The sequence below is a fragment of the Misgurnus anguillicaudatus genome, chromosome 13 (assembly GCF_027580225.2).
Source record: "Misgurnus anguillicaudatus chromosome 13, ASM2758022v2, whole genome shotgun sequence".
Lineage (NCBI taxonomy): Eukaryota > Metazoa > Chordata > Actinopteri > Cypriniformes > Cobitidae > Misgurnus > Misgurnus anguillicaudatus.
The window spans coordinates 20,717,753-20,743,307 of NC_073349.2; the positions used below are offsets into that span (position 1 = coordinate 20,717,753).

General features: G+C 37.8%; 1 protein-coding gene across 1 annotated transcript in view; it reads right to left on the reverse strand.

The window, feature by feature from the left end:
• Nucleotides 1–25,555, reverse strand: part of znf385a (zinc finger protein 385A) — a 112,626-nt gene that overhangs the window by 80,622 nt on the left and 6,449 nt on the right. The window contains 3 exon segments of the mRNA XM_073875346.1: nucleotides 24,644–24,691; nucleotides 24,694–24,886; nucleotides 25,179–25,389. Of these exon segments, the coding sequence (XP_073731447.1) occupies nucleotides 24,644–24,691; nucleotides 24,694–24,769 (124 nt within the window). The 5' untranslated portion in view covers nucleotides 24,770–24,886; nucleotides 25,179–25,389.

Consider the following 25,555-nt stretch of genomic DNA (forward strand, 5'->3'; position numbering starts at 1 on the left):
CAAATTTGTCACTGGAACTACAATATAACACAATACAAATGTTCTTTTATAAAAATATAAATGCAATTTTATTTTTAAAATACAAAATGTTTTCTGTTAACATACAGTACGCTCTCCGGAAATAAGGTACAAAAGCTTTCCCTGGGGCAGTACCCTTTAAAAAGGTCCAAATGGGTGATTCTCACAAAATTAGACTTATGAGGTGTCATCAAACATTTTGATAAAAATGTAAATGCAAAGTAAGAGTATCAAAATAAGAAGCACAAACATCTCTTCATGTGCTATTTTGCACATCATTTCAAATGACATCATACAAACCAATTTTGTTTTTTTTTCACATTTAAGGAGAAAATTTTCATTACCGCAACACATTACCTTTGACATGGAAATATTTAATTAAAAAAAACCTTCAGTGCATGTTATACTATAAATATTTACAGTAAATAAACATGTGGTATTTGGTGATCATTGGTAAATGTAAAGACAATAATAAGGAATATAAATGTGTCCAAGAACATTTTCTCATAATCCGCAACAATTTTCAATCATTGTTTAAGCCCTCAATGAACTAACATTTTCAAAAACAATTTGTTGGAAGGGACATAATTGACAGTGACACTCAAGATGGCTACCAGGTAAGCAGTTCTTATTTTTTCTCTGCAGATAAAAGTTAAAATTTTGTTTGTCATAGTACCTAGACAAATTTTTAGTTCTCATTACCGAAACATGAGTTTGTAAATGCATATATTTTACGTAATATCATGTTGCGGTAATGATCATTTTTGATTATGATAATCTAAAAAAAATTAAATAATTCTAGAGGAAATGTTTTTTAAATCCTCTAAAAATAATGGTTATAGTAAGTTTAGACCTAAATCTTACATGTGCAAAAAATAAATTGGCTTCAAGGGCTTTTTAAAAAAATCTGATGCTGGACACTTTCTAAGTCTGGATTTTGTAAGAATCACGCAAATATATACCGTCAAGATACAAATGTGTATATGTTTGGTACCAATATGTATCTGTGAGGTATCAATATGTACATTTGAGGTACTAATATGGACTTTTTAGGGCAACGAGGTGTAGTTTTGAAAGTGTACAGTACAGCCCCAGTGACAGCTTCTGTACATTTATTTCTGTGTAAAGCCTGTCTTACATTAGTTTATAGTAATTAAAAAAAAAAATTATATAAATAGAAAATAATATTTTCTATTTATATACGTCTGCATGTGTACATTAGGTGCATACAAGTGTATATTAGGCTTGATCAATTTTAACCAAATCAATTTCAATTAACATGTGTAGCACTTTTCACAATGCTTTGTTCAACAGTGCAAGCCAGATGTTACAGTGGCAAGCCACCAAACCCACTAAAAATGCACTAATTTACCAATATTTTGACAATGATTGCAATATACACATGACTTACATTATTGTCATTACAGCAAATGCGTGCTAGCATAAAAACCACGGGTGTCTATGACATACCAAGATACAGTTAAATGAACTTGTGCATTAAGATAAAAACACAGTTGGGACTTTTTCATCTTTCAGTCCCGCAGTCTGCTGGACCTCACACAGCCAGTAATGCATTTCTGCCTCCCAGAGCTCCTGTTATAGCCAATTCATTAGTGTCTGTTACACCCACTATTGACAGCCTGCTAGCACCCAGCCAGTCTGTCTGTCCGGTCAAGAGTAATGGCAGGATTTGAAGAGGAGAGGGAGAGATAGAACAAGATGTAAACATCCTTTAGAGCTCAAGCAGTGTGAAGATCAAGTGCAGTTAACTTGACATGTGACAGAATAAACTGACCGCAAACCAGATGCACCACTGCCTGGGAAACAAAAATCACATGCTGCCCTCGCCTGCTTAATTTATAACATTCTTTCTTATTTCATCAAAAATTATTTTTTGTATATTCTTATATTCATATTGTTTTATCTTATTCAGAGTATTAGAAACTAGCCAGCTGGGACAAAACAGATATGTCTGGGGATAACGTAAACATTTGATTAGACCATAAAATGGGGAATGACGGCTAACCAGTAGTTATTCAGCCAAACCACAGGCAGGTGCTTAGCTTTAATGGGTTCTCAACCACACATATAATCTGTTAAAGCTCAAGTGAAGCTATAGGCTACTGCATGAAAACAGACGTTAACAGTTAAACAACACACAGGGAAAACATAAGAGTTTGGACGTGGAATATATAGCATACAATTGAAAAGTAATGCATTTGTCACAAGAGGCTGTTGAACTGATCTATTATAAATTAAATAAAAGTCAAATAATAGTTGGGAGGGCAATCTACATTTATATTTTTATATGTATTTTTTAACGTTATAATCAGTGTTGGGTTACTGAAATTGAATACCTTTTCCTTGAAAAGGTTTAGTAAGGTACTACTCTTATTTTTCCAGTAATTAAATAACAGTTACTTCTGATGTAATTGAACTAAATACTGTGTATGGCTGTAGTACATTTATATATAATACAATAGTGGATTTAACGTCCAAAAATGTATCATTCTCATGTTAAATTTGTGAGTTAATAAGAATAATGGTAACATATTGCAGCCCAGTCTCACGAAATTTCTTCATATAGTCACGTAACTTTTTGATTCTTTTTTCGTGGTATTGTCACGAATTTCCGCGTTTTTCGGGATCGTATGACGAATTTCTGTTTACGTGTCATTGTCACGTGTTGGTTACTCAACTGTTTTGTCCTATTTTCTTACCATTGTCGTTCGGGTTAGGGTTAGATTTACATAAAATGACATCCTTACCCAAACCCAACTCTAACCTTAACGCCAGGCGACAATGGTTTAAAAATCAGAAAATATTTTTCAAAATCTGAAAAAATTGTATAAACCAATACTTAAAGTGACATCCTTACGCAAATACCAAATCTAACCCTAAACCGAAGCGACAATGGTTTGAAAATAGGAAAAAGCAGTTGAGTAAAAAATACGTGACAATGACATGTAAACAAAAATTTGTAATAAGATCACGAAAGAACACGGAAATTCGTGACAATATCATGAAAACACAATCAAAAAGTAACGTGACTATATCACAAAATTTCGTGAGACTGGGTAGCAGAACATTGTAGTTTTCAATTCTCACAATTAACTGGTTGGTTATTAGTATTAATATTACTGAGATATTGGCTGTTTATTAATACTTAAGCACATATTTATGCCTGATTCTGCAAAACCTTATTCTACATCCTTAATCCTATACCCAATTCCTGCCAATACTTAAACGTAACAACTTCTTTACTAAGTATTAATAAGCAGAAATTAAGAGTATATTGAGGCAAAAGTAGTTAATAGTTAACTAGTAATTAATTACTTTTTTTGAGTAACTTACCACACTGAAATTTTTTTTATTTAATTTCATTTAATTTACTAATTTTTTTAATGTAAGTGGTTGCAATCAATTTAGTTAAGCTAAATTTAAACAAAAAAGATTAGTAAATTAAAATAAAATAAAAAACTTTTGTTTAAATGTAGCTTAAATAAATTGATTGCAACCACTTACCTTAAAAAAATTTAGTAAATTTAATGAATAATTTTTTTCAGTGCAACACTGATTATAACATAGATTTATGGTTTCTGTAAAGGTTGGCAGTGGAAAATACACGTGTATATATAGACAGTTTCTTATCAACATAAATGGGATTAGATGTCTTGATGTAACAGTGTTTGTTATCTTAAGACACCTAAAGTCAGAGATTTCAATATGAATATAAACTAGGGCAGTCAAAAGATTAATTGTGACTAATCGTGTACAAAGTAAAGTTTGTGTTTGCATAATATATGTGTTTGTACTGTGTGTAATTAATATGTATATATAAATACACACACACATGTATATTTAAGAAACATTTACATATATATATTATCAAAAACACTGAAAAAAATTATTCATTCAATTTACTAAATTTTTTAAGGTAAGTGGTTGCAATCAATTAATAAAGCTACATTTAAACTAAGGTTTTTTATTTAATTTTTTTATAATAATTTTTGTTTAAATGTAGCTTATATAAATTGATTGCAACCACTTGAATGATTTTTTTTATTTCAGTGTACATACATAATAATTACACAGAGTACACACACATAAATGATTCACACACAAACTTTTACTTTGTATGCGATTTATTGTACACTGTAAAAAATTTGCTGTAATTATGCAGTCGGTTGCCAGTAACTTACTGTAGAAGATAAAGACTGAAAATGTTTCATGTTCATTTAACTTTGAACATACTGTTGCCAGTAAATAACATAAATGTAGAATCTACAGTAAGTTACTGGCAGCTAGTTGCCAGTAATACCCAGTAATACTGTAATTTCTACAGACATTTTTTACAGTGTAATTAATCTTTTGACAGCCTTAAAAAAAGATAAGAATACGTGATTCTGGTATATGCTGTCCACATTAATTTTGTGAGGTCTTCTGTCAATAACTTTTGTATTTCTACTAAAGAACTGTTGGAGAAACATCCAAGAAACGTTGATACTTAAATGAAATACAAATATGATTTTAATTATTCTCATCAGACATGACAGAGTAAAGTGTGAGTAATATCTGACTCTGGATAACATTTGGGTAAAACTGTCCGAAAACTTTCATTATTTAGAAGTTTGGTAATGTTTATATTGCCGAAATTACACACTTAACCTTAAAGTTGGTCTGTAAGATGCAGTGTTTGCCTGATATATATATAAAAGGTTTTAGAGGACAGAATTTATAATTGCTGTGTCATTTACTTCCAGCCATAAAGAAGAGGTGAAAAAAACTAAAAATGCTGAGCTGCCCAAACAAACAAACACATTCTTGTTACCCAACCACAAGGGACCAGTGAGTGTTAAGGTTGACCACAGCAAGAAAGAAAGAAAGAAAGAGAGAGAGGGGGGATGCATAAGGTGAGGTGGGTGGGGATATATGACAGATAACAAGGTAGACAGGAAGCCAGAAAGCCCACCGTATCATAAAGACAGATGTGCTTGCTACAAACATAAAATCAGAGAGACAGACAGACAGAGAGACAGCTAACACATCAGATGACCATGGGCACTGCGCCTACATGTCAGAAAGCATAACAGATCCCTCTGGGTGACATAAATAAGGATTGTCACTATAAGTATACACAAATATTCTCTTTCTTTCCTTCTGCAGAACTGTATCAACTGTATTTTGTGGAAAGTATGGCATAATGTTTACGCTGCCCGTTTCAACACAATTAAAGTTTAAGTCAAGGTTAAAAAATAAAAAAACAGCACGCAAGTATTTTCCAAGTCTGACGGTTCGCTTAAACAAACAGAGCAATGTTTTTACAGCCCAACAGAGCCAGTGTTTACACTTTTTAGGGAAATCAACCTACTGTATGAATGGCATCCTTTTAACGTCAAACAAACTGCATACTTCAGCTTTAAATTTTCTATTTGTGTTCCTCTACCGTGAAGCTATTATATGCCAGCAGACAGCTTGGAAAATGATAAAGGACCAAAAATAAATAAAAAAAACTTACAAATTTAAATGAACTATAGCTCTAAGAGCTTTACTTATCTCGGTGTGCACAGACAGGTGTGCAGGTGCGTATGGAGAAAAAGGGGGGAAGTTTTGACTGCCTGGCCACAATGGAGACTCCACACTGGGCAGGCGGCAGCGAATGCACATCGCAGTTCTGCTACTCGGGTTACTCACCTCTTCTTCAGCAGCCAAACCCACTCTTTGTCTCCGTCTTGGTGATGAAAACACAGGAAGCCAGGCGGCATGCCATGGCTCCAGAGAGCCAGCGTGTTTGAAAGTGTGTTTTACAATGCCGTGACTGTACGAATACACGACCGTGTGTCTTTATCGTCATTCGGACTATAATTGCATTTTGGATGAGAACCCTGACAGGAACAATAACACGTCCGTAATTAAACGTAGTCACCCACAAAGCTTTGCTTGTGTGCGTTTATCAGAGGTTAAAAAATTCAGTCCTCTATGTAAACTTGACCAAAATGTAAAGTACCACTCGACCCAGGTGTTTAAAAAAGGGGGGCTGCCTGCTCACTTTTCAAAAGCACCACAGAGAATTTGAGAGAGATAAAGTATAAGATTAGTGAGTAATGCAAAGGGTGCATTATAAAAAATAAAGGGATAAAGGGTGTCTTTTCAAGGTCATTTAGAGTACATTTAGATATGGGTTCTAAATGAGTAGTCAAACACAGACAAGAAGGTAAAAGCAGTATTTGCATCACACACTACAGTATTTTACTCTTGTAACCTGACATGTGTTATGTAATGTGCATTTTTAGCGGAGTGACAAAAAGAGCAGAGACATGACGATCCGACTACATCTGCTATCTAAAGGTCACCACAATGACAAAAGTCCTTTGATCGAAATACCACAACAACAACCACCACAGCATGAAAACCTCAGACCAAATGATCAATATGATTTTACGGCTACTTGACTTTACCTACAAAGTGGCAAATGACATCACGTGAGCATGCATCCTCATAACAGTCACACACCTGCACTTACAAACATGTAATGAGCAAGTATACACTTATTAATAAGCAGCATGGAGTCAGTGCAGAAAAAACTTGGTATGACAGCAAACCTTTGCCGTAAAATGTGATAGATTATATTGAAGTGACGCAGTTGGGTTAATAAAGCCAATAGCCCATCTCGGTGGTCACAAACATCGTTTCCGCCTCTTCTGGTGGAAACAGAGCATCACGTCTGTGCTCGTCAGTTCGTTCAATGAGGCCAAATTTAAGTACTCCATCAAAATTTTACAACCCATTGCACACAACTTTAACTCTTTCGCCGCCATTGACGAGATATCTCGTCAATTAAGAGAAAACGCTTCCCCGCCAATGACGAGATTTTCCGTCTTTCCGCAATACCGCTATTATCCACCAGGTGGCGCACTTCCGCAACTTATACAACCCGGAAGTAGCGCCTCACGTGAAAGAGAAAGAACTCCGTGTATGTTTTAAAGATCGCTCTGCATCTGATCTCTATCAAAAGTCCTTCACAAAAATGGAATTATCTCTTTTTGCTCATAATGAAGGTAGGATGAAACTTTTTTTGTTTGAAAGCAGAGGGTCTGTTCTTTCATCTGATATATTGTTTGTTTATATATTTAAAGAAGAACATTTTCTGGAAGGCATTAAACTTTTGTGAAAATCATGAAAAATGCTGGCGCTGGCTGGCAACTTTTTTTTTTAAACGCTGGTGGGGAAAGAGTTAACCTCCTAAGACCCGAGCTTTGGTTTGTCTTTTTTCAGATTTCTTTAACAATAAACCAATAAATATTTTTCTTTAAACATGAAGCAGTGTTATTGTCCACGTTTGGGTACAAAAGGTTCCAATTACACAGACCTAAAGGTGCAGTGTGTAATTTTTAGAATTATCTTTTGACAGAAATGCAAAATAATATACAAAACTATATAATCAGGGGTGTATAAAGACCTTACATAATTATGTGTTTATTACCTTAGAACGAGACCTTTTTATCTACATACACCGAGGGTCCCCTCACATGGAAGGCGCCATTTTGTGCTGCCATTTTTCTACAGAAGCCCTTAAAGGATTATTTTCTTTACTAAGTTGTCTCCAACGATGACATGTTTGTCTGGTGGCGGCTAGCGTAGCTTTTCTTTGTGTTTCAAAAGCAAGGGCAATTCGCAACCTCACCACTAGATGCCGCTATAATTTACACACTGCACCTTTAAGTATTAAGGTGCAAACAACAAAAAGGTTAAGAGGTTAAAGGACAAGTTGGGTATTTTACACTTAAAGCCCTGTTTTCAGATTGTTTATGATGAATTAGAACGGTTTTGACTGAAATTTCGACATATGCGGCTGCCCAGAGAATTTTTGGGTGTTTGTGTTTCAGCTCCTACCTTTACAATGGGTTAAATGGTGCACTGAAACAATCCTTCCTAAAATGCATTAAACTTTCGTTTACAAAGACGTGAAACTCACCGAGTGGTCAGGGGTGTTCACTGATATGCTCACACAAAAATCACTGCAAAATACGCATTCCAACAGGTTTTATCGTAGTTTTTGCCAACTCCATTGACTTGTATTAGATGTGCTGTGAGGTACGGTATTACTCCGTGCCGGGAACTTTGTTTCTATTCTTGCAATTGGCAATGGCGGATTAGCGCCACCAACTGGGTTGGAGTGTCTATTATTCAAGCTCTAAGCGGAAGAATGTACGGGTGTGAGGCGTTTGGAAAAATAGGTCCACAAGTTAACAACGAATGCTAAAACAGCTGTTGGAAAGCATCTTTTAACGCAATTTTTGTGTGAGCATATCATTGAATACCCCTGACCACTCAATAAGTTTTACGTCTTTGTAAACGAAAGTTAAATGCATTTTAGAAAGGATTGCTCCAGTGCACCACCAAACCCACTGCAAAGGTAGGAGCTGAAACACAAACACCCAAAAACCCTCGGGGCAGCCGCAAATGTCGAAATTTCAGTCAAAACCGTTCTATTTCATCATAAACAATCTGAAAACAGGCCTTTAAGTCTAAAATACCGAACTTGTCCTTTAAGGAAAAGTTTATTAAAAATGTAAATATGTTTTACGCTTAGCGGACTTGTAGATGGGTTGACTTGTAGAAGGCCAACACAAGCTAGGGATTGTTAAATAGATACATTTATTTATTAAGGCTGACTATGGTGCAGAACTGTATTGGGCAACTATAAATCCTTTCTGCGTAGTAACCCTGCCGTATGCGCACACACCGAACAAATAGATCACACGTAACAAACCCTATAATCATGAGCTCCCTGAAAAACATGCCCTTAGGAAAAAGCCATAGCAGCCCGACTGTTAAATTAGCCCAGGCATGCGTTAAACAATGCGGCCTCAACTGGTGTTCCCTCATAGAGCATAACGCAAACACACACAGTAACACTTTTATAACACACACACGGCTATACACACAATGATACCAGGTGCGTTACAGGAAAAGCTCTTTGCATATACAGTTTTCATGTTAAAAGCCTGCAGTGACACTATGACAAGTGCATCTATCTCACACACAGTTATGTTGCTATAGGGCATCTAAAAAATGAAGCCCTGCAAAAGTCTAAACTGTCTCAGATGCTGCAGCCTTCAGTCACTACATATACAAACATACACACATGCAATGAAGGAACTCTCCAGAAATACCCACACATACACATTTTGAAGAATGCATCACAGTGAAAAGGTATGGATGGTATATCATATCATAAACAGCTAAAGTGGATAGATACATAAATATAATCTACAATTAATCCAACATATGAATAAAATGCAGGTCATATGGCATAAACAGCCAAATCTCATTCAATTTTTCCTCAATGAAATTCCTCTGGAAAAAAAGACAGCATGAGTCTGGAAAAGGGTAAACTGCTTGTATAACCGAACACCCGTTTGTTAGAACCGTGACCTTCACCGTCAGCCAAATTCATCTTGAAGAACCTGCTATGGTCATCCGCTGTGTTTCAGCCAGACACACTTTTGAGATTTCCTCAACTTTAAACTTATTCAATACATATTCAGTTTAGACTCAAGCACACTGTAACAGAACCCCACCGAAGCTTTCGGAGAACGTACCTATGATCATCCTGCACAGCCTTGCTCCTGCGATCAGGACCGTCTCTCTTTAAATTCCAATCCCGAAGAGCACAAGTTCTTCTCGGCGCTCCTCTTTTTCTCTTCCCAAATCCGAAGTGAGTCAATCAGCCAGTGCTGCGTGAGAGAGAGCATAGCTGTTGTCCATCCTGTGTCTCATATGTCCTCTCTCTCCAGGTGAATGAGCAGAATTCGGAGGGGAGGGATCTGCGGGTCCTCTGTTATCTTCTCTCAGGTGAGTCAGAGGGCAGCGTGGGGGGAGGACAATTGAGTGGGGTCCGGAGAGGGAGGGGGGTCGGGAATGCCGGAGCCCTAGTCAGTGAATGAGCCGAATTTCCAGCAGACACACCGGGATGCAAAGTGCATTGCTGGAAAAATTTCTCTTCAATAGAAACATTTCTCAGATACCGCAAAGAAATGCTTTAGTAGCACAGTCAAGCCGGTGTCTGCGCTGCATGCACTCTCTCTTTTTCACTCACTCTCTCTCTCTCTCTATCTCTATCTCTCTCTCCCTGCTCAGTTTTGGGGTTGGGTATAACCTAAAGGCACCTTCTGTGCCTGTGCTCTGATTGGTGGCATTTCCAACCAATTGGAGAGGCAGCAGTCGCTTGTCATCCTGCAGCGTGGAAAGCATGGAAGCAGTGCCTCTCTCTCTCTCTCTCTCTCTCTCTCTCTCTCTCTCTCTCTTTCTCTCACTCTCAATTTTTCCCTCCATCTCTTTCTATCTCAGGCTCGTAATCTGTGTGTTTATGGAAGCGAGTGGCAGTCCTCTCGTTCCCTCTCTTTCGATCTTTCTTGGTGCCATGTGTGACTGTGAACTTGTAAGAGGATTAATTTCATTCATTCTCCTATCTATCACAGGAACGCTCACTCTGCTACGTCATCCCCAAAAGGTGAGTTTTGGGAAAGAGACGAAAGGGGTGCGAGCGTTCGGAAGATAGGCAACAGAAAGCGACGGAGCGGATGAAGGAGGAAAAGGAGGGGGGATTTATCTAAATTCAAACTGACAGAATGATGAGGGCACATGGAGAAAGGACACAGACGAAAGCATGAGAATCAAAGAAAGGGGGTTGAAATAGTTAACCACTGATAAAATTAAATCAAGGTTCCCAGACCTTAGTTAACTTCAAGGACCTTTCAAGGAGTTTCCAGGTCCAATACCCCCAAATTTAAGGACTAAATGTGGGGACACATTTCAAGTGAGAGCAAGGTTACATTGTGTTACCTTTAAATATACATTGTTACAGTTCCCTTTCGAGGGAACTCATGCTGCGTCACTGCGGTGACACTTTGGGGACGCCTCCAGCGGTGAGTGCGTCTTAATGTGTATATCAAATTTAACCAATGGTGAGGCTTAATGATAAAGACAGGGTGACGTAAGAGCCAGGAAGTATATCGCTATCTGAAATATTGCCAAAGACGGCATAACAGGGACGCAGGAAGTATGGCAAGGGATACGCAGCGCCTCGTTCCCTTCTCAGGGAACAACAGTTACATACGTAACCCGAGACATTTTCATTTGTCAAACTGTGCAAAAAGCATTTAGGTATGAATCAACATTTGCATACAGAAGATATAAGCATTTAAAGCAAACAGTTTAGCACGTGTGCTTAAAAAGTCTATAATTTTTATGATATTATCCTACACTACACAGGGAATAATATGATTTTTTTTCTTCCAGTAAACGTCTTACATAAAATAGATTCAAGCACTTTCAATGACCTGTATCTATTATATTTTATTAAAAACTTCCCAGGGCCTTGAATTTTCCCCCCAAATTCACAAACTTTCAAGGACCCGTGGGAAGCCTGTTAAATTAACACAAGCAACAGTGACATCAGGGTCAATATGAGCTAGAGCCCGACCGATATTTCGGCAGGCCGATATTAGTCATTTTCCAAACTATCGGTATCGGCATTCATAATGGCCGATAAATGAATATTTAAAAAAAAAAACGGACGAAACAGCTCTCATTAGATTTCCTCACTTTTGGTGTTTTTGACAGAGCGCTCTGAACCAGTAGCTGCTGGTGGGGTCCAGATTTAGGGGTTTAGCCAGTGCCTGAGTCAAGTGATCAGCAATTTATATTTTGCTGTTGTTGTTATTTATCAGAACTTAACAGAATTTGTCTCCAGTCCTATTCAAAGTTATATTTATGAATCAAGTCTTTTAAAACTGGTAACTTTGATTTGGTTGTTGTTGTTTTTGTGTTTGTGTTTAAAGGCCTTTACGTTTCATATCTTAAGTTTGTATTTTTATACATTTTATTTATTAGAACTTTAATATATTTTGATGTTCCTCTGTTCTGTTGTGACAATAAAAGAAACAAGTTTCTTTTTGAAATGCATTATCATATTATTTTAGTTAAAAGTCATAAATAACTACAAATAACTAATGTTAGGGAAATCTGTTAGTTTTATTGCGCGTTTCTGAAAGGGGGGGATATATCGGAGTATCGGATTTTAAAACCAACAAACATTTGTATTGGTATCGGCCTTCAAAATCCTTTATCGGTCGGGCTCTAATATGAGCACATGTTTAAATTATCGTGACCCTGTCTGTGAAAACAGACATTTTTATAAAACATTTAATGTTTATTTTTACATAAAAAAACTTACATATTGTAAAGAACATTCTGTAAAAATATATCCTTGATATATTTATTACTGACTGAGTAAAGCCATTTCAAAGATTGAAACTGAAGTGAAATCAATGTCTGAAATCAAACTTTGATGCTGCACATCTCGTAATTAGATTATGAGACTTTAAAGCATTAACTGGCGTTGTGAGCGGGACACCTAAATTTACTACAATATTTTTTATTTAAATGTTAATCTATCACGACAAACTATTGTTGGAAAGGTCTAAGAATGTAGTTTTCATATTTCAAAACCTTTTAGCAGTAATAATAATGCAGTAACTGTAATTTTATGCAGCAAACCTCACAGCAAACCAACACAAACCTTAGTTTTTTGATAATTTTATGTATTAAAAATAATACTATATTGCATTTTTATTTATTACAAATGAATGTAATCTGCTATAAAAAATTATATTTTCACCTCCAGACACTTCCGTAAAACACATTAAAGTGTTTTCTTTAAAACAAGACAAAAATTAGGCTTCTATACCAAAAAAATGCCAGAGTTCACCCCCCCCATTTTACAAGGGCTGAGTCAGTTAAAGGGTTAACTTGGATTTCTAGAGGGTCACATAAAACAAAAATGCCTAAAAATGCCAATTTTGAAACCCCTTCAGTGTATAAACAATTATTTTAATGCAACCCACTATGCACACAACAGCAATGCAGCGAAAGCTTATTTCTATGCAGGAAATCTATGCTGCAGGGTTGATACCATTCAAAAAGAGAAGTGTCAAAAACGAATTCTCTAAAGCCATAAACTAGTACACAAACAGACATCCTCATAACCACACGAGTCAAGGGATAGAAAAATTGCAGTCTTTTTTGTATTCCTGTTTGTTCCTTCTCTATCTCTCTCCGTCATTGTCTCAGGCTTGTGCAGTAAGTCAGCGAGCGGGGAGATGAATACTAAAGAGGCTGGATTGCACTAGTACACTGCACAGGGACATAGATTGAAAAAGAATATAAAGGAGGGTGGGGACATGAAATATATAAGCTCCATCATCATAAAACTACAGGTACAGTATATTACACAAGCACTTATGCACGCACACTGACATTTGATCCCGAAGGGCACTTGAACACACTAATAGACAAGCACCTGCGCAAACAGCTCATATGTGCCCTGTCAATGGGTAAACACATTGATACAGGTGAGGCTATTTATACAGATCTTTACTGATTAACTGCTCATTATTGGAGCTTTGCTTAATCATTCACTTTGTAAAGGTCAGGAGGAAGATCGTGCAAGTTGGTACTGCATTGTGTTAGCAATAGGTGCAATGCCCATACTGATAAAAGTATATAATTTGAATGCACTGTAAGTCGCTTTGGATAAATCAGCTGCCAGATGCATGAATGTTAATGTAATGTAAATATATAGATAGATCACTTCCACCACTACTGAGGTCTACAAACTAGCCTGGACTTGGGACTTACTCTTTTCTGCAGGTGTGTAACTATTCAGTATGGATATTTGTTGGCTTTCCAAGTTTGTGAATATCAAAGCACTGATAAACAGGTTGATTATGGGGTGATTCAGTCGGACAATGTTTCAATGTAGACGGCAAAGCAGAACCCAGAAGTTTGTGTGTGTGTGTGTGTGTGTGTGTGTGTGTGTGTGTGTGTGTGTGTGTGTGTCTCATCAAACGATGGGATAGGGTTTCCTCATTAGTTGTGTTGGGATCAATAATTCAGAACAGGGCCTTGTTGAGCTCAATGGTCCAAGCGCTAATGTGCTGTCTACCCGCTAGGGACTGGGACCCAGCAGGACTTTAATGGATGTCATGATGAGAGGGTGAAATCCAAGACTGGGGATCCACTTGCACCCATGGCTCAGTGTGGTTGTGTGTGTTGTGAGAGGTCTGGGATGGGTATAGTCACAGGATGAGGAGAGCGGCTATCAAAGAACAGGTGTGAAGATGGATGGGAAAGAGCACCAGGTTGACAAGAAGATCTGTAGACAACTTCCTCACCCCGTTTTATCAGTCCAGTTCACCATCATGTGTTTAATAGTTCTACCACTGTGGTTATACCAACAGATATACAGTTCCTACTATGTGTCATGGTTAATTTTCAAACACATTTTTAGAGAATTTTTTTCTAAAAAATGTTAAAATCTTAATGTTATCAACAGACAACAAAATTTGAAAACTTTATAATGACGTCTAGACATCATTCTGTTTTCAAATACATAAATATGATGTGTGCACACATATTCATGTCTATTGGGCAAGGAATCACTGTATCTATCTAATAAAGGCTATAGAGACTAAATAAAATTACGTTTGGTTGGTTTAACCAAAGAAAAATCAGATGAAGGGATTAAACAAATAACGTATCATTTTTGATATCATTAAAATAAAACCCACATTGCATATGAGGGCATTTAAGTAAAATTTGCTTACTTTAATTAATTTACATAGCAAAGACTGTCTGTGTTTTTATTTTAGGTTGTATATAGCATGGCCGAATTAGGACTCATTTTCAGCCCTGAAGTTTCACGCCTTGCCCGGCCCACTTTAGTTCACGACTGAATATATTAAAATAATATAATGAAATCCTTAGTAGACTGTATAAGTCTTCAATTGTGCCTGTTCTCTGCAGCCTTGCAATTCATTGTATTTTTCAAATATATCATTTTCAATTCAGTCCAAATATAGTAGCTTAAACAATTATGATTTTTGCCATAATCGTGCAGCCCTACCATAAGTTATTTTAATATTATTCAATTTAACTAATTCAAAAACTACTGAAAGGAAACAAATGTGTTTGTTTTTCCATATTTTTTTTAATAGTGGGTCCTGAGATTACCTGTTGGGTTAAAAAAGTTTGGAAACCCCTAATATACAACACACAAGCAAGATTTATCAAGTAAGCAGGGGAAACAGATGGAAAAAGAAAAATACTTAAATCTTAATTTTTTAGTACTTAGTTAGATCATATAGATTGCCAAATTATAGGCCTACCTTGTTTAAAAAAAAGCAAATATATAATTTACTTCAGAAAACATATTCATTTGAAATTTTACTTTTTTCCAATAAACTGATGAGTTCGGCATCAAATACATTTTTGTTACTCTTGCAATAGACGATAATAACAGTTAATTGTTACATCTATGACTTACATTTTCAAAAATTACGATTTGTACATCCTTTACCTTTGACAAAGCCATTTGTATCAAGTCACGCTCACGTTTATTTTAAACAACGTTTGTTGCATCATGTGAATCATGTGCGTCACGTGTTTTGTCAAAATAAGTGCCTGCTGCACACGCGTCAAAACCGTTTATGCTCAAGTTCACAAAATACACACAAGACACTCCCTTAACAGTAAACTCTGATTACGCATGAGATTATGCGAGTATCTGGCAAACGCGAGTGTCTCTTTTATCATAAACCCTTTAGACGCGTCTGCAGCAGGGACTCATTTTGACAAGACACATGATTCACACAGGATCACTTGACGCGCAAAACACATATTTTGAAATTACGAACCACACACATGACGGGCTACATACATGTTGTGACGAACTTCCCATCGAGCGCCCTTGAAAAAAGAAGTCACCGGCCACCACTGATTTTAAATTTAGACATGCGGCAAGCACTCAAACATAGACGAGTCTGAAACAAAACTCATGTTCACTGGTGAGCGCTTTGAAAAGCAGGAGAAAACATCACGGCCTGCATTAAACCCCACAAATTACACGAGTGGGGTGGTTAATATTGTTAGTGCTGGTAGCCTAGGGACAGCAACCTTTGACCCAGTGGCATGACAACACTGGTGGCCAAAAAAACAGACCGGCCCACCGGGAATTCTCCCGGTCCTCCCGATGGCCAATCCATGCCTGGTGCGTAGCGTTACATCCCACATAACATGTTTTAGCACTCTTACTTAAAATCTGTGTAAAGTAATTTCAGAGAATAGTTTCTAAACACAGTTATAAATGTTAGATATGTATTGCGGAAACACGTTACAAAAGAACTATGTAGTACTGAATTGTGGAGTTACACCATGAAAATGTTTTCCACATTCTGTTCAGGATAATTTGGGCATTTGGGCGGAGCTAAAACGGTGGCTCGATGATGCACTGGAGCTCCGCCCCTAACACGATTGGGAGCATCCATTCAGTTGTAGCGATTTTTGAAAGTTGAGAGAGATGACAGCTTTCCCGTGAGTGGGCGTGGTTTCAGACCCAGCGTTTGAGATCAGGGAATTCTGTTAATTTTTTCAAGATTTTGATTTATTTTTTTATTTACTTGATGCTTTTTCGTCATCAGATTTGGCTGGGTGCTAAATAATATCACATTTTTCTGTGCTGTGACAAACTGAGAACACATTTAATATTGGACTTTACACAGACTTTAATCATTTAAACAGTTTAGGGAAAATATATATTTCTAAACTACTAATGTACAGTATATATATATAAACTACTAATGTACAGTGTATATATATATACAGTTTGAGAAATAAATACATAAAACACAGTTACAGAGGAATAGAAACAATCCCTGGTGTTTTTATAAAAACATCAGCTTTATAAAGTTACTAAACCTCAGGATACTGTAAACATTTCATACTATAATATTTCATATTATATATAGGCTTTTTCACAACTGGTCTGGTTTGGAAGAAAATAGACAGACTATTTATAAAACACAGATAAGCAACCCTCAGAGTAGTTAAATGCACACACTACACTCTGATTAGTTTGCCAAGCCTATTTTAGGAAGCGACACAACAAAAAAGCAATACACTCAAACACTTAATCTAATTAGATTCCTGTCTCAAGGTTGTCTGTATTATTATGACTTTATATGGACTAGAGGTCATTGAAGGGAAGGAAATCAAGCGATACTCCCGTCCATATTAAATGCAAGTAGCACATCAATAGCAACTGTCAATAGCAAATCTCTCCTATTACAATCAATGGAAACCATCTACCAGTAGCAACTACATCAGCAGAAACGTATAGTATGCAACCACAGCAAAGTGCACAGAATATTGCATCCTATATTGCAGTGTGCTAAACTTGACCTTCCATTTTTAGTAAGGAATAAACCAGAAGCAATAAACTGAATGTTAACAACTTTATCTTTATCCAAAGCATGAAATCCTATACTTTGTTGAGTCCTGTTGGGCTCAGGTTGAGAAACCATCCGACATTTAATAAAGTCCATACTTGGCCAAGAATGAGTGCGTAAGTCAGGTGCTGCTGTGTGAGCCATGTAATCCGCAGAAACCCTTGCAACCAGATGGAATAGAAGACTTACGCTTGCCACCATTCAAGCCATAAAAGTTCAATCCCACATTCAACCTGCTTTAAAACTCCTTTTGGGAAATGCGACAGAATGGGAAAGCACTCTGCTGCCCTCTGCAGGTTTACAGATGAATTCACACAGCAGTCTCTCCAATTAAAAACAGAATAAATCATTTTAACATACAGACTGATTTAAATAATGCACTGTTTCTTCTGAATAAAAATATAGCTTAGTCTGACCTAGTCTTACTTGGTTATATAGCCTTTTTTGCTTGTTAGGGAGGTACACTCCACTTTTTTGAAAATATGCACATTTTCCAGCTCCCCTGGAGTTAAACATTTGATTCTTACCGTTTTGGAATCCATGCATTCAGCTGATCTCTGGGTCTGGCGCTACCACTTTTAGCATAGCTTAGCATAATCCATTGATTCTGATTAGACCATTAGCATCGCGCTAAAAAATAACCAAGCAGTTTCGATATTTTTCCTATTTAAAACTTGACTCTTCTGTAGTTACATTGTGTACTAAGACGGATGGAAAATTAAAAGTTGCGATTTTCTCGGCAGATATGGCTAGGAACTATACTCTCGTTCTGGCGTAATAATCAAGGACTTTGCTGCCGTAACATGGCTGCAGGAGGCGCAATGATATTACGTAATGCCTGAAAATAGTCCCCTGCTATTGAAACATACAAAGGGGACTATTTACGGCTGCTGCGTAATAGTTATTTTTGAGCGCGATGTTAATCAGATTCAATGAATTGTGCTAAGCTATGCTAAAAGTGGTAGCGCCAGACCCGGAGATCAGCTGAATGGATTTCAACTATTTTCAAAAAAAGTGGAGGATTATAAGTGATGCTTATGTATAGGACATGATCCTATATTTACACTTCTTCTTCCCTATAAAAATTGACAGTTTAACTAAGAATTACGGTTCATTTTGACTGCTATTTTTAAAAGAAGGCTTTTGGAAGTCACATCCCCAAACACACTGTATACACTTGTGTAGCACAGCAGCCTGGAGTGTCTCCAAACTGGAAACCGACCTCTGCACATTAAGCCTCTCATGCGAACACAGAGCACATCCTGCAGGGCAAACCAGGGACACAAACAAACCTAGGAACCTGGAACTAGAAGGCAAAATGAAGCATTGTATCCAGGACCAAATTAAAGATGCAGCAACATTGAGAGAAAGTGAGGAGCTTTCTATGTTGACAACGCAGCTGCAAGGAACATGGTCCATGTGTTAGGGGACAGGGCCAAAAACATGTTGAAGGTTTTCCTGTCTGGCCTAGGGCCCATGGGTTTATTGCAATATTGAGGGGCTATTTTTAATGTGCTTAACTACAGATGAGAACATCAAAAGATTAAATATGAACTCAGAGTTGGATGGTTGAGTGGACACTGATACAGTATATCTAGGGACAGATGTAAAATCTGTATGCTAACTAATCCTCATATCATCTGTTCTCACATTCTCCTGGTATACTCTCATAAAATTAACAGATTAAGCACAGTGAACACATATTTGTTTGTTTTGATAGGCACTGCACATACGGCTTTCTATAAATGGTTTCATCGGGCGCACACGTGTTGTCACACTTAAAGGAAACGCTACCCTTTTTCAATATTTTACTATGTTCTTACCTCAACTTAGATTAATTAATACATACATATCTTTAATTCAATGCGTGCACTTAATCTTTGTACAGCGTGTCGTGAACGTGTTAGCATTTAGCCTAGCTACATTCATTCATCCAAACAGGGATGAATTTAAAAGCCACCAAACACTTACATGTTTTCCCTATTTAAAGACTGTTACATGAGTAGTTACACAAGTAAGTATCGGGGCACAAAACAAAACGTGATGATTTTTTAAACGGATAAAAAAGGAGAACCATATTGTATGGCGGAAGAGCACTTCAACTGTTTGGATCCTAAGGAATGAATGGGGCTAGGCTAAATGCAAACACATTCACGGTGTGCTGTACAAAGATTAAGTGCACGCATTGAAAAAAGAAAGGTATGTATCAGTGTTGTTTTCGTCAACGATGACGATAACGAAATGATTTCGTTGACGCACATATTTTTTATGACGCTAACGCGACGATGACTAGCTAAAAATGTCTCTAAGTTGACGAAAACATGACGAGACGCTTTCGAGTTTTCGTTGACGAAACAAGACGGAACGAAAATGATTATCTGACGTTCATAAAGGCCGGGATACACTGCACGATAATTGGCTGTCCCAGACGAAAGATTGCCATCGTGAAACTATCGTCGCGATTTCTGTGATCGTGGCTCTCCATCGGTGGTCCTATGTCGTACAGTGAGAGAGGTTCAAAGACGGCCGTTTTCCCGGTCTTGCGTCCAAAGATAGCCTACGATAGTTTTCTGGCAGTGTCAGAAATTCGGCATGATCACCGCACAGTGTGTTTGCTGCTACGACCGGCGCGCCGGTATTTGTTTACCATGAGCGCATGCTGGTGACGTTGCGCAACGTGTGACGCACCCGCCGAAGCTTCCGTGTCATCATCGTACAGTCTACATGCCTCTCGTACCCGAGTTTAAACGATACATGTCGCACAGTGTGATAAGGTAATGATCTTATAAAAGGACAAAAATCGTGCAATGTATTCCGGGCTTAATGCATGTCATTTCTGCCTATTTTGCGTGAAATATGTCTGTTTTTAGCTCAAAAGTATCAGCAATGCTGCCGCTTTCTATCCTTGTTTTGGGTCAACACAGTCTCACTCACGCTCACGCCCACCACCCGGCTGCCGCCATGCCGCGCACCGGATTTCAAACAACAACACACCTGCGGCTGTGGCGCGTTCGAAGGACCGTAGTGGTGACGCCAATAAACTGAAACGACGAGATGATTTATGGACATACTTTTAGTATAATCCATCAGACAGAAAAACGGAATGAATATTGGGAGATGACGGTAAATATGGCCACAAACTAGGTGGGAAGAATACCACCAATCTCAAGCGGCACCTGAAGGCTCATCACGCTAATATTTTTTAAAGGTAACTAACAAGTCACGCTGTTAACATATCATAAAAATTAAATTTTACTCGACAATCGGCTTGTGACAAATTTCATGGTAAGCTTAAGGTTTTACATGTATCTACTTGTCAAACCTAAGCCCATTTCCAATACTTTTTGTAGTGTATTTAAATAAGGCAAGGCACGCGTTTTTCAACTTTAGAAGCGAGGTCTCAGCGTAACACACAAACTCAACATGAGGGTATATTAGGCTCAACTTTTTTATTCATAACTTTTTCTTGTGACATGTGCAGAAGGCACACCGACTAAAACAACGGCAAGCCCTCAGGGACAACCTTAATGCACATTTTAATTGTATTAAATACACCACACTTTTTAACCTACATTCATTGGTTAAAAAATACTTTTTTTACTAAAATTGACTTAAACTTGACTAAAACCTTTTTTGCGTTTTCGTCGACTAAAACTTGACTAAAACCTTTTTGCGTTTTCGTCGACTAAAACTTGACTAAAACTATACATTTTACAAGTGACTAAAATGTGACTAAAACTAAAAGCATTTTCGTCCAAAAGACTAAGACTAAAACGAAAACTAAAAGGGCTGCCAAAAACAACACTGGTATGTATTCATTTGTCTAAGTTGAGGTAAGAACATGGTAACATATAAAAAAACGGGGGTGTTTTCCTTTAAGCGCATGGCCCGGGGTTAACGTCCGGTCTATGTTTGTTTATTGGTCTGGCAGTGGCTAAGCTGACCTCTGGAACAAATACCTCATCGAAAAATATAAATGTTTCGGCTTCCTTAAGACAAGGGAGGATTGCGAGCATGGATCAGGATCACTATTGTATGAAGAGAGATTTGGTAGCCAGGCAAGAATTTAAGGATCTGTAGCTACCATTGTATACACAGTAACGTTAGCTCAGTGTAGTAGAAGATATGCTTTAGCTATGATTTAAAGTAAAGTAATTTATTTAGCTTGTTTTAAAAAATAATCTAATAACAGATAATAATCTGTTGTTATTGATTCTATGTGGAACTCTATCGGAAGTTATGTTTGGGCCACAAAAGGTCTATATGGCCCACTTGACCATCTGGTATGACTGAATAGAGCAGGTATATTTCACAACCCAACTCAAAGTTTCCTAAACAGACTTAAAGCCATGGTGCATGATCTCTGAAAGCCAATGTTGAAATCACCTAAACAAACACGCCCCTAACCCAATAGAATCTAGACCTTCTTTTCATAGACCCGTCCCACACATACACAACCCAGGCAACGATGTCATTTAGTATACCCTTACTGCTGATTGGCTACAAGTGTGTTTTGGTACTCGGCCCCAAAGTGTTTTTAAAAAATCATGCACCCAGCCTTTAAAGTGATATTGGCTTTTATCTATTAAGTACCATGTGCTCTGAGGACATACTGTATATATCAGCTGTGTGTGTGTGTGTGTGTGTGTGTGTGTGTGTGTGTGTGTGTGTGTGTGTGTGTGTGTGTGTGTGTGTGTGTGTGTGTGTGTGTGTGTGTGTGCCTGGTAATTATCACGTTGTGGGGACCAATTGTCCCCATAAAGATAGGAATACCAGTGTTTTTGTTACCTTGTGGGGACATTTTGATGTCCCCATGAGGAAACATGCTTATAAATCAAACAGAATGATGTTTATTGAAAATGTGAAGTAGTAGAAAGTTTTCTGTGATGGTTGGGGTTAGGGAATGGGGTAGGTAAGGGGAATAGAATATACAGTTTGTATGGTATAAAATGCATTACGTCTATGGAATGTCCCCACAGAACATGGAAACCAGAATGTATGTGTGTGTGTGTGTGTGTGTGTGTGGGTGTGTGTGTGTGTGTGTGTGTGTGTGTGTGTGTGTGTGTGTGTGTGTGTGTGTGTGTGTTGGCGCAAGGGTGGTGAATTTAGAGACTGCACTGAAAGGTCAAAGGATGGCCAGGACTCAGTACACCCTAACCGTAATAACCCACAGCAATGGTGCAGCAGTTGTCTATCAGCAGAGATGGAAATCAATGTACGTGTAAGTAATGGTGCATATTTGAGAAATCGGAATCATGTGACATTTAAAATATAATTCATTACATGGTGCAGATTTCTTACATATCTCACATACATATACAATAGACAATATACCGAATAATAAAGGGTTTTTGATGTTCATTAAATATGTGTGAGTCCTTCAGTGTTCTTCAACGCCCTTGAAAAGCACAGAGCCAGCAGCAGGTCTATGAGTATCTGTTTGCATGACAGTGGATGATCAGACTAAAATTAGAATATCGATCAAATGTGGATCCATATCAGTTAGGTGCCTCTACAACAAGAAGGAAAGATTTCTGGAAACCTTTCCGTGGATGAGAGGTTTCCAAGGGACTGCTTGTGTGTAAGAAGGGAATGTTGAGGTTGACTGTCACTCTCTCTCACACAGGGATGGTAATTTCACACCTTTGGCATATGAGAAAGACCCTCCTAATACCACTTCTACACCCATCTATCTCAGCAAACATTTAGCCTTGAACATATAGGGGTGGTTTAAATTAATCCAGGACTAGGACATTTAAGTAGTTTTTACAAACAAACCTTACAAAATACAACACTGATGCGCATCTTGAGACAAAACAATGTCACGAATTTATGTCAAGATATGTCAGTGCAAGGTGTTTTTAAATTAAGGCAGATCAAATATGCATTTAAGTGTGGGACTAGGATAAACCCTGTCTGGGAAACCGTCCCATAGACACTTTCTAGTAAACACATGCTTGCATATACACACAAACATCCAGAGAACTTCAGGAACCCCATAAGGGCGCCTGTTAAAAGCAAATTATTTTAGCTGGATTATCAAACGTACGAGAGAAGTAAAAAATTCAATAGTATGAATATTACAAAATAAAAATCCAGTCCTAAAAAAACAGACTGACCTTTATAGCTAAGCTTCATTTTATTCTACTTCCAAGCACGGATATTAAAAAGTCACGAAAAGCATTCAGCTGGTCCTTTCTGAGTTTTTCTTTTCTTTTTAGAGCTTATGTCCTTCACACTGCAATGAAATTGTGAACAAAAGTACATCTGAAAGGTCACTCCATCCGTATTTTTACAGTCTATAGGTTGTTATTGGCTGTGGGCAAAATTACTTCAAAAATATTTTGCATTAAATCAAACGCACACATTTGCAAAATTCCCACACCTTAGTTAACTTCAAATTCAAGGACCATTCAACGACTTTCCAGGTCCAATACCCTCAAATTCAAGGACTAAATGTGGGGACACATTTCAAGCGAGAGAAAGGTTACATCATGTTACCTTTTAAGATACATTGTTACAGTTCCCTTTCGAGGGAACTCGCGTTGCGTCACTGCGGTGACACTTTGGGGACCTTTTAAGTGCGTCTGAATGTGTATATCAAATTTAACCAATGGTGTGGCTTAATGACAAAGACAAGGTGACGCGGGAGCCAGGAAGTGTACGCTATCTGAAATATTGCCAAAGACGGCGTTACAGGGATGCAGGAAGTATGACAAGGGAGATGCAGTGTCTCATTCCCTTCTCAGAAAAACAACAATTACATACGTAACCCGAGACGTTATCATGTGTCAAACACAACTATGCAAAAAAACATTTTGGTATGAATCAACATTCGCATACAGAAGATATAAATAAGCATTTAAAGGGAACAGTTTAGCTTTTTTACTGGCGCACTAAAAACACAACAACAAAACATCAGCTGTCCAGTTGCTGTATGAGAAAAAAATCTATTTGAATTCTTTAAAGGAAATACAATATTGCTAATGACAAGACTGACATGACTAAATTAGAAAGACTAGATGTTGACCACAGGCTCAACTATTAATCTATGTCCTATACATGCTTATCCAATGTATATTCATATTTACAACATTTTTAGTCTCCTAAATACAGAATATGGTGCAGAACTATTACAGTGTTGTTTCTTCTTATTCTCACGGTGCTGCTGTGCATTTCTGCAAATGCAGCAAAATGGATTTCTTTGAAAAACTATTTTATCTCCGATGTATTCACAGGAGACTGCAAACAGAAATGTAAAAAGATGGTCTTACCTGTGCCCCACATTAAATCCTCTTCCTGTAACACTTCCTGTTGTCCAGTCTCCTCTTTTTGTCTCCGAGGGTCTTTCCACTTGCACCGCGACACCACAAATTCCCAGTGGAAACCTTCGCTGGCATGAACAACGGAGCGCCTGGGCAGCTTGGTTTCTTGAGACCACCAAGATATTTGGACGAGGAGCCAAAATAGTCCCGATGAACTTTACACAATTGCACGAGTCAGAGAGACAATTTCTCCTGCAGAGAACATGACACAGTAACCAAGACTCGCATTTCTTTCTGCCGGCTCATCCCACTCTCCCCTTTTTAGTCTCACCACACTGAGAATACAGAACAAGTGCAAGAGATTCCAAGAGCTAATCACACCAGGATCCTAATAAGTGAAGACAACTGCGTTTGGAAGGGGAGAGGAGGAGAACGAAGTAGGGAGGGTGGGACATGGAGAGCGGAGAATCATATGTCAATGAAAGTTCGGATTGGGATGGAGAGAGAGAGAGAGAGAGAGAGAGAAAGAGCACGAGATACGTACCTGACAGCTGGGTCGATGGGACTTAGTAGCTCAGGACTTTAAACTTTTCTCGGTGTGGTGTGATTAAATCCAGACGGAACATCCAGACCAGGTCTGATTTCACAATTTGAACAACTTTGTCGATGCACATAGCAGCGATTTTCAGATTATGTGAAAAATTGTGCAACCATGTTCCCCTTTTTCCCGGTGGCCCCTCTGATGTTTCAGAAACCTGCAATTGGAGAAGGATGTCGTGAAAAATTTCAATCATTTTGGAGCTGTGGCACATTGTGGAGTGTGTTGCTCATAACAGCTGCTGTGCTCACAGAGACTTCGAGGGTTCGAATCTGGTTTAGTCAATATTTTTGTATCTTGTACAAAGGGTAAAAACTATTGAC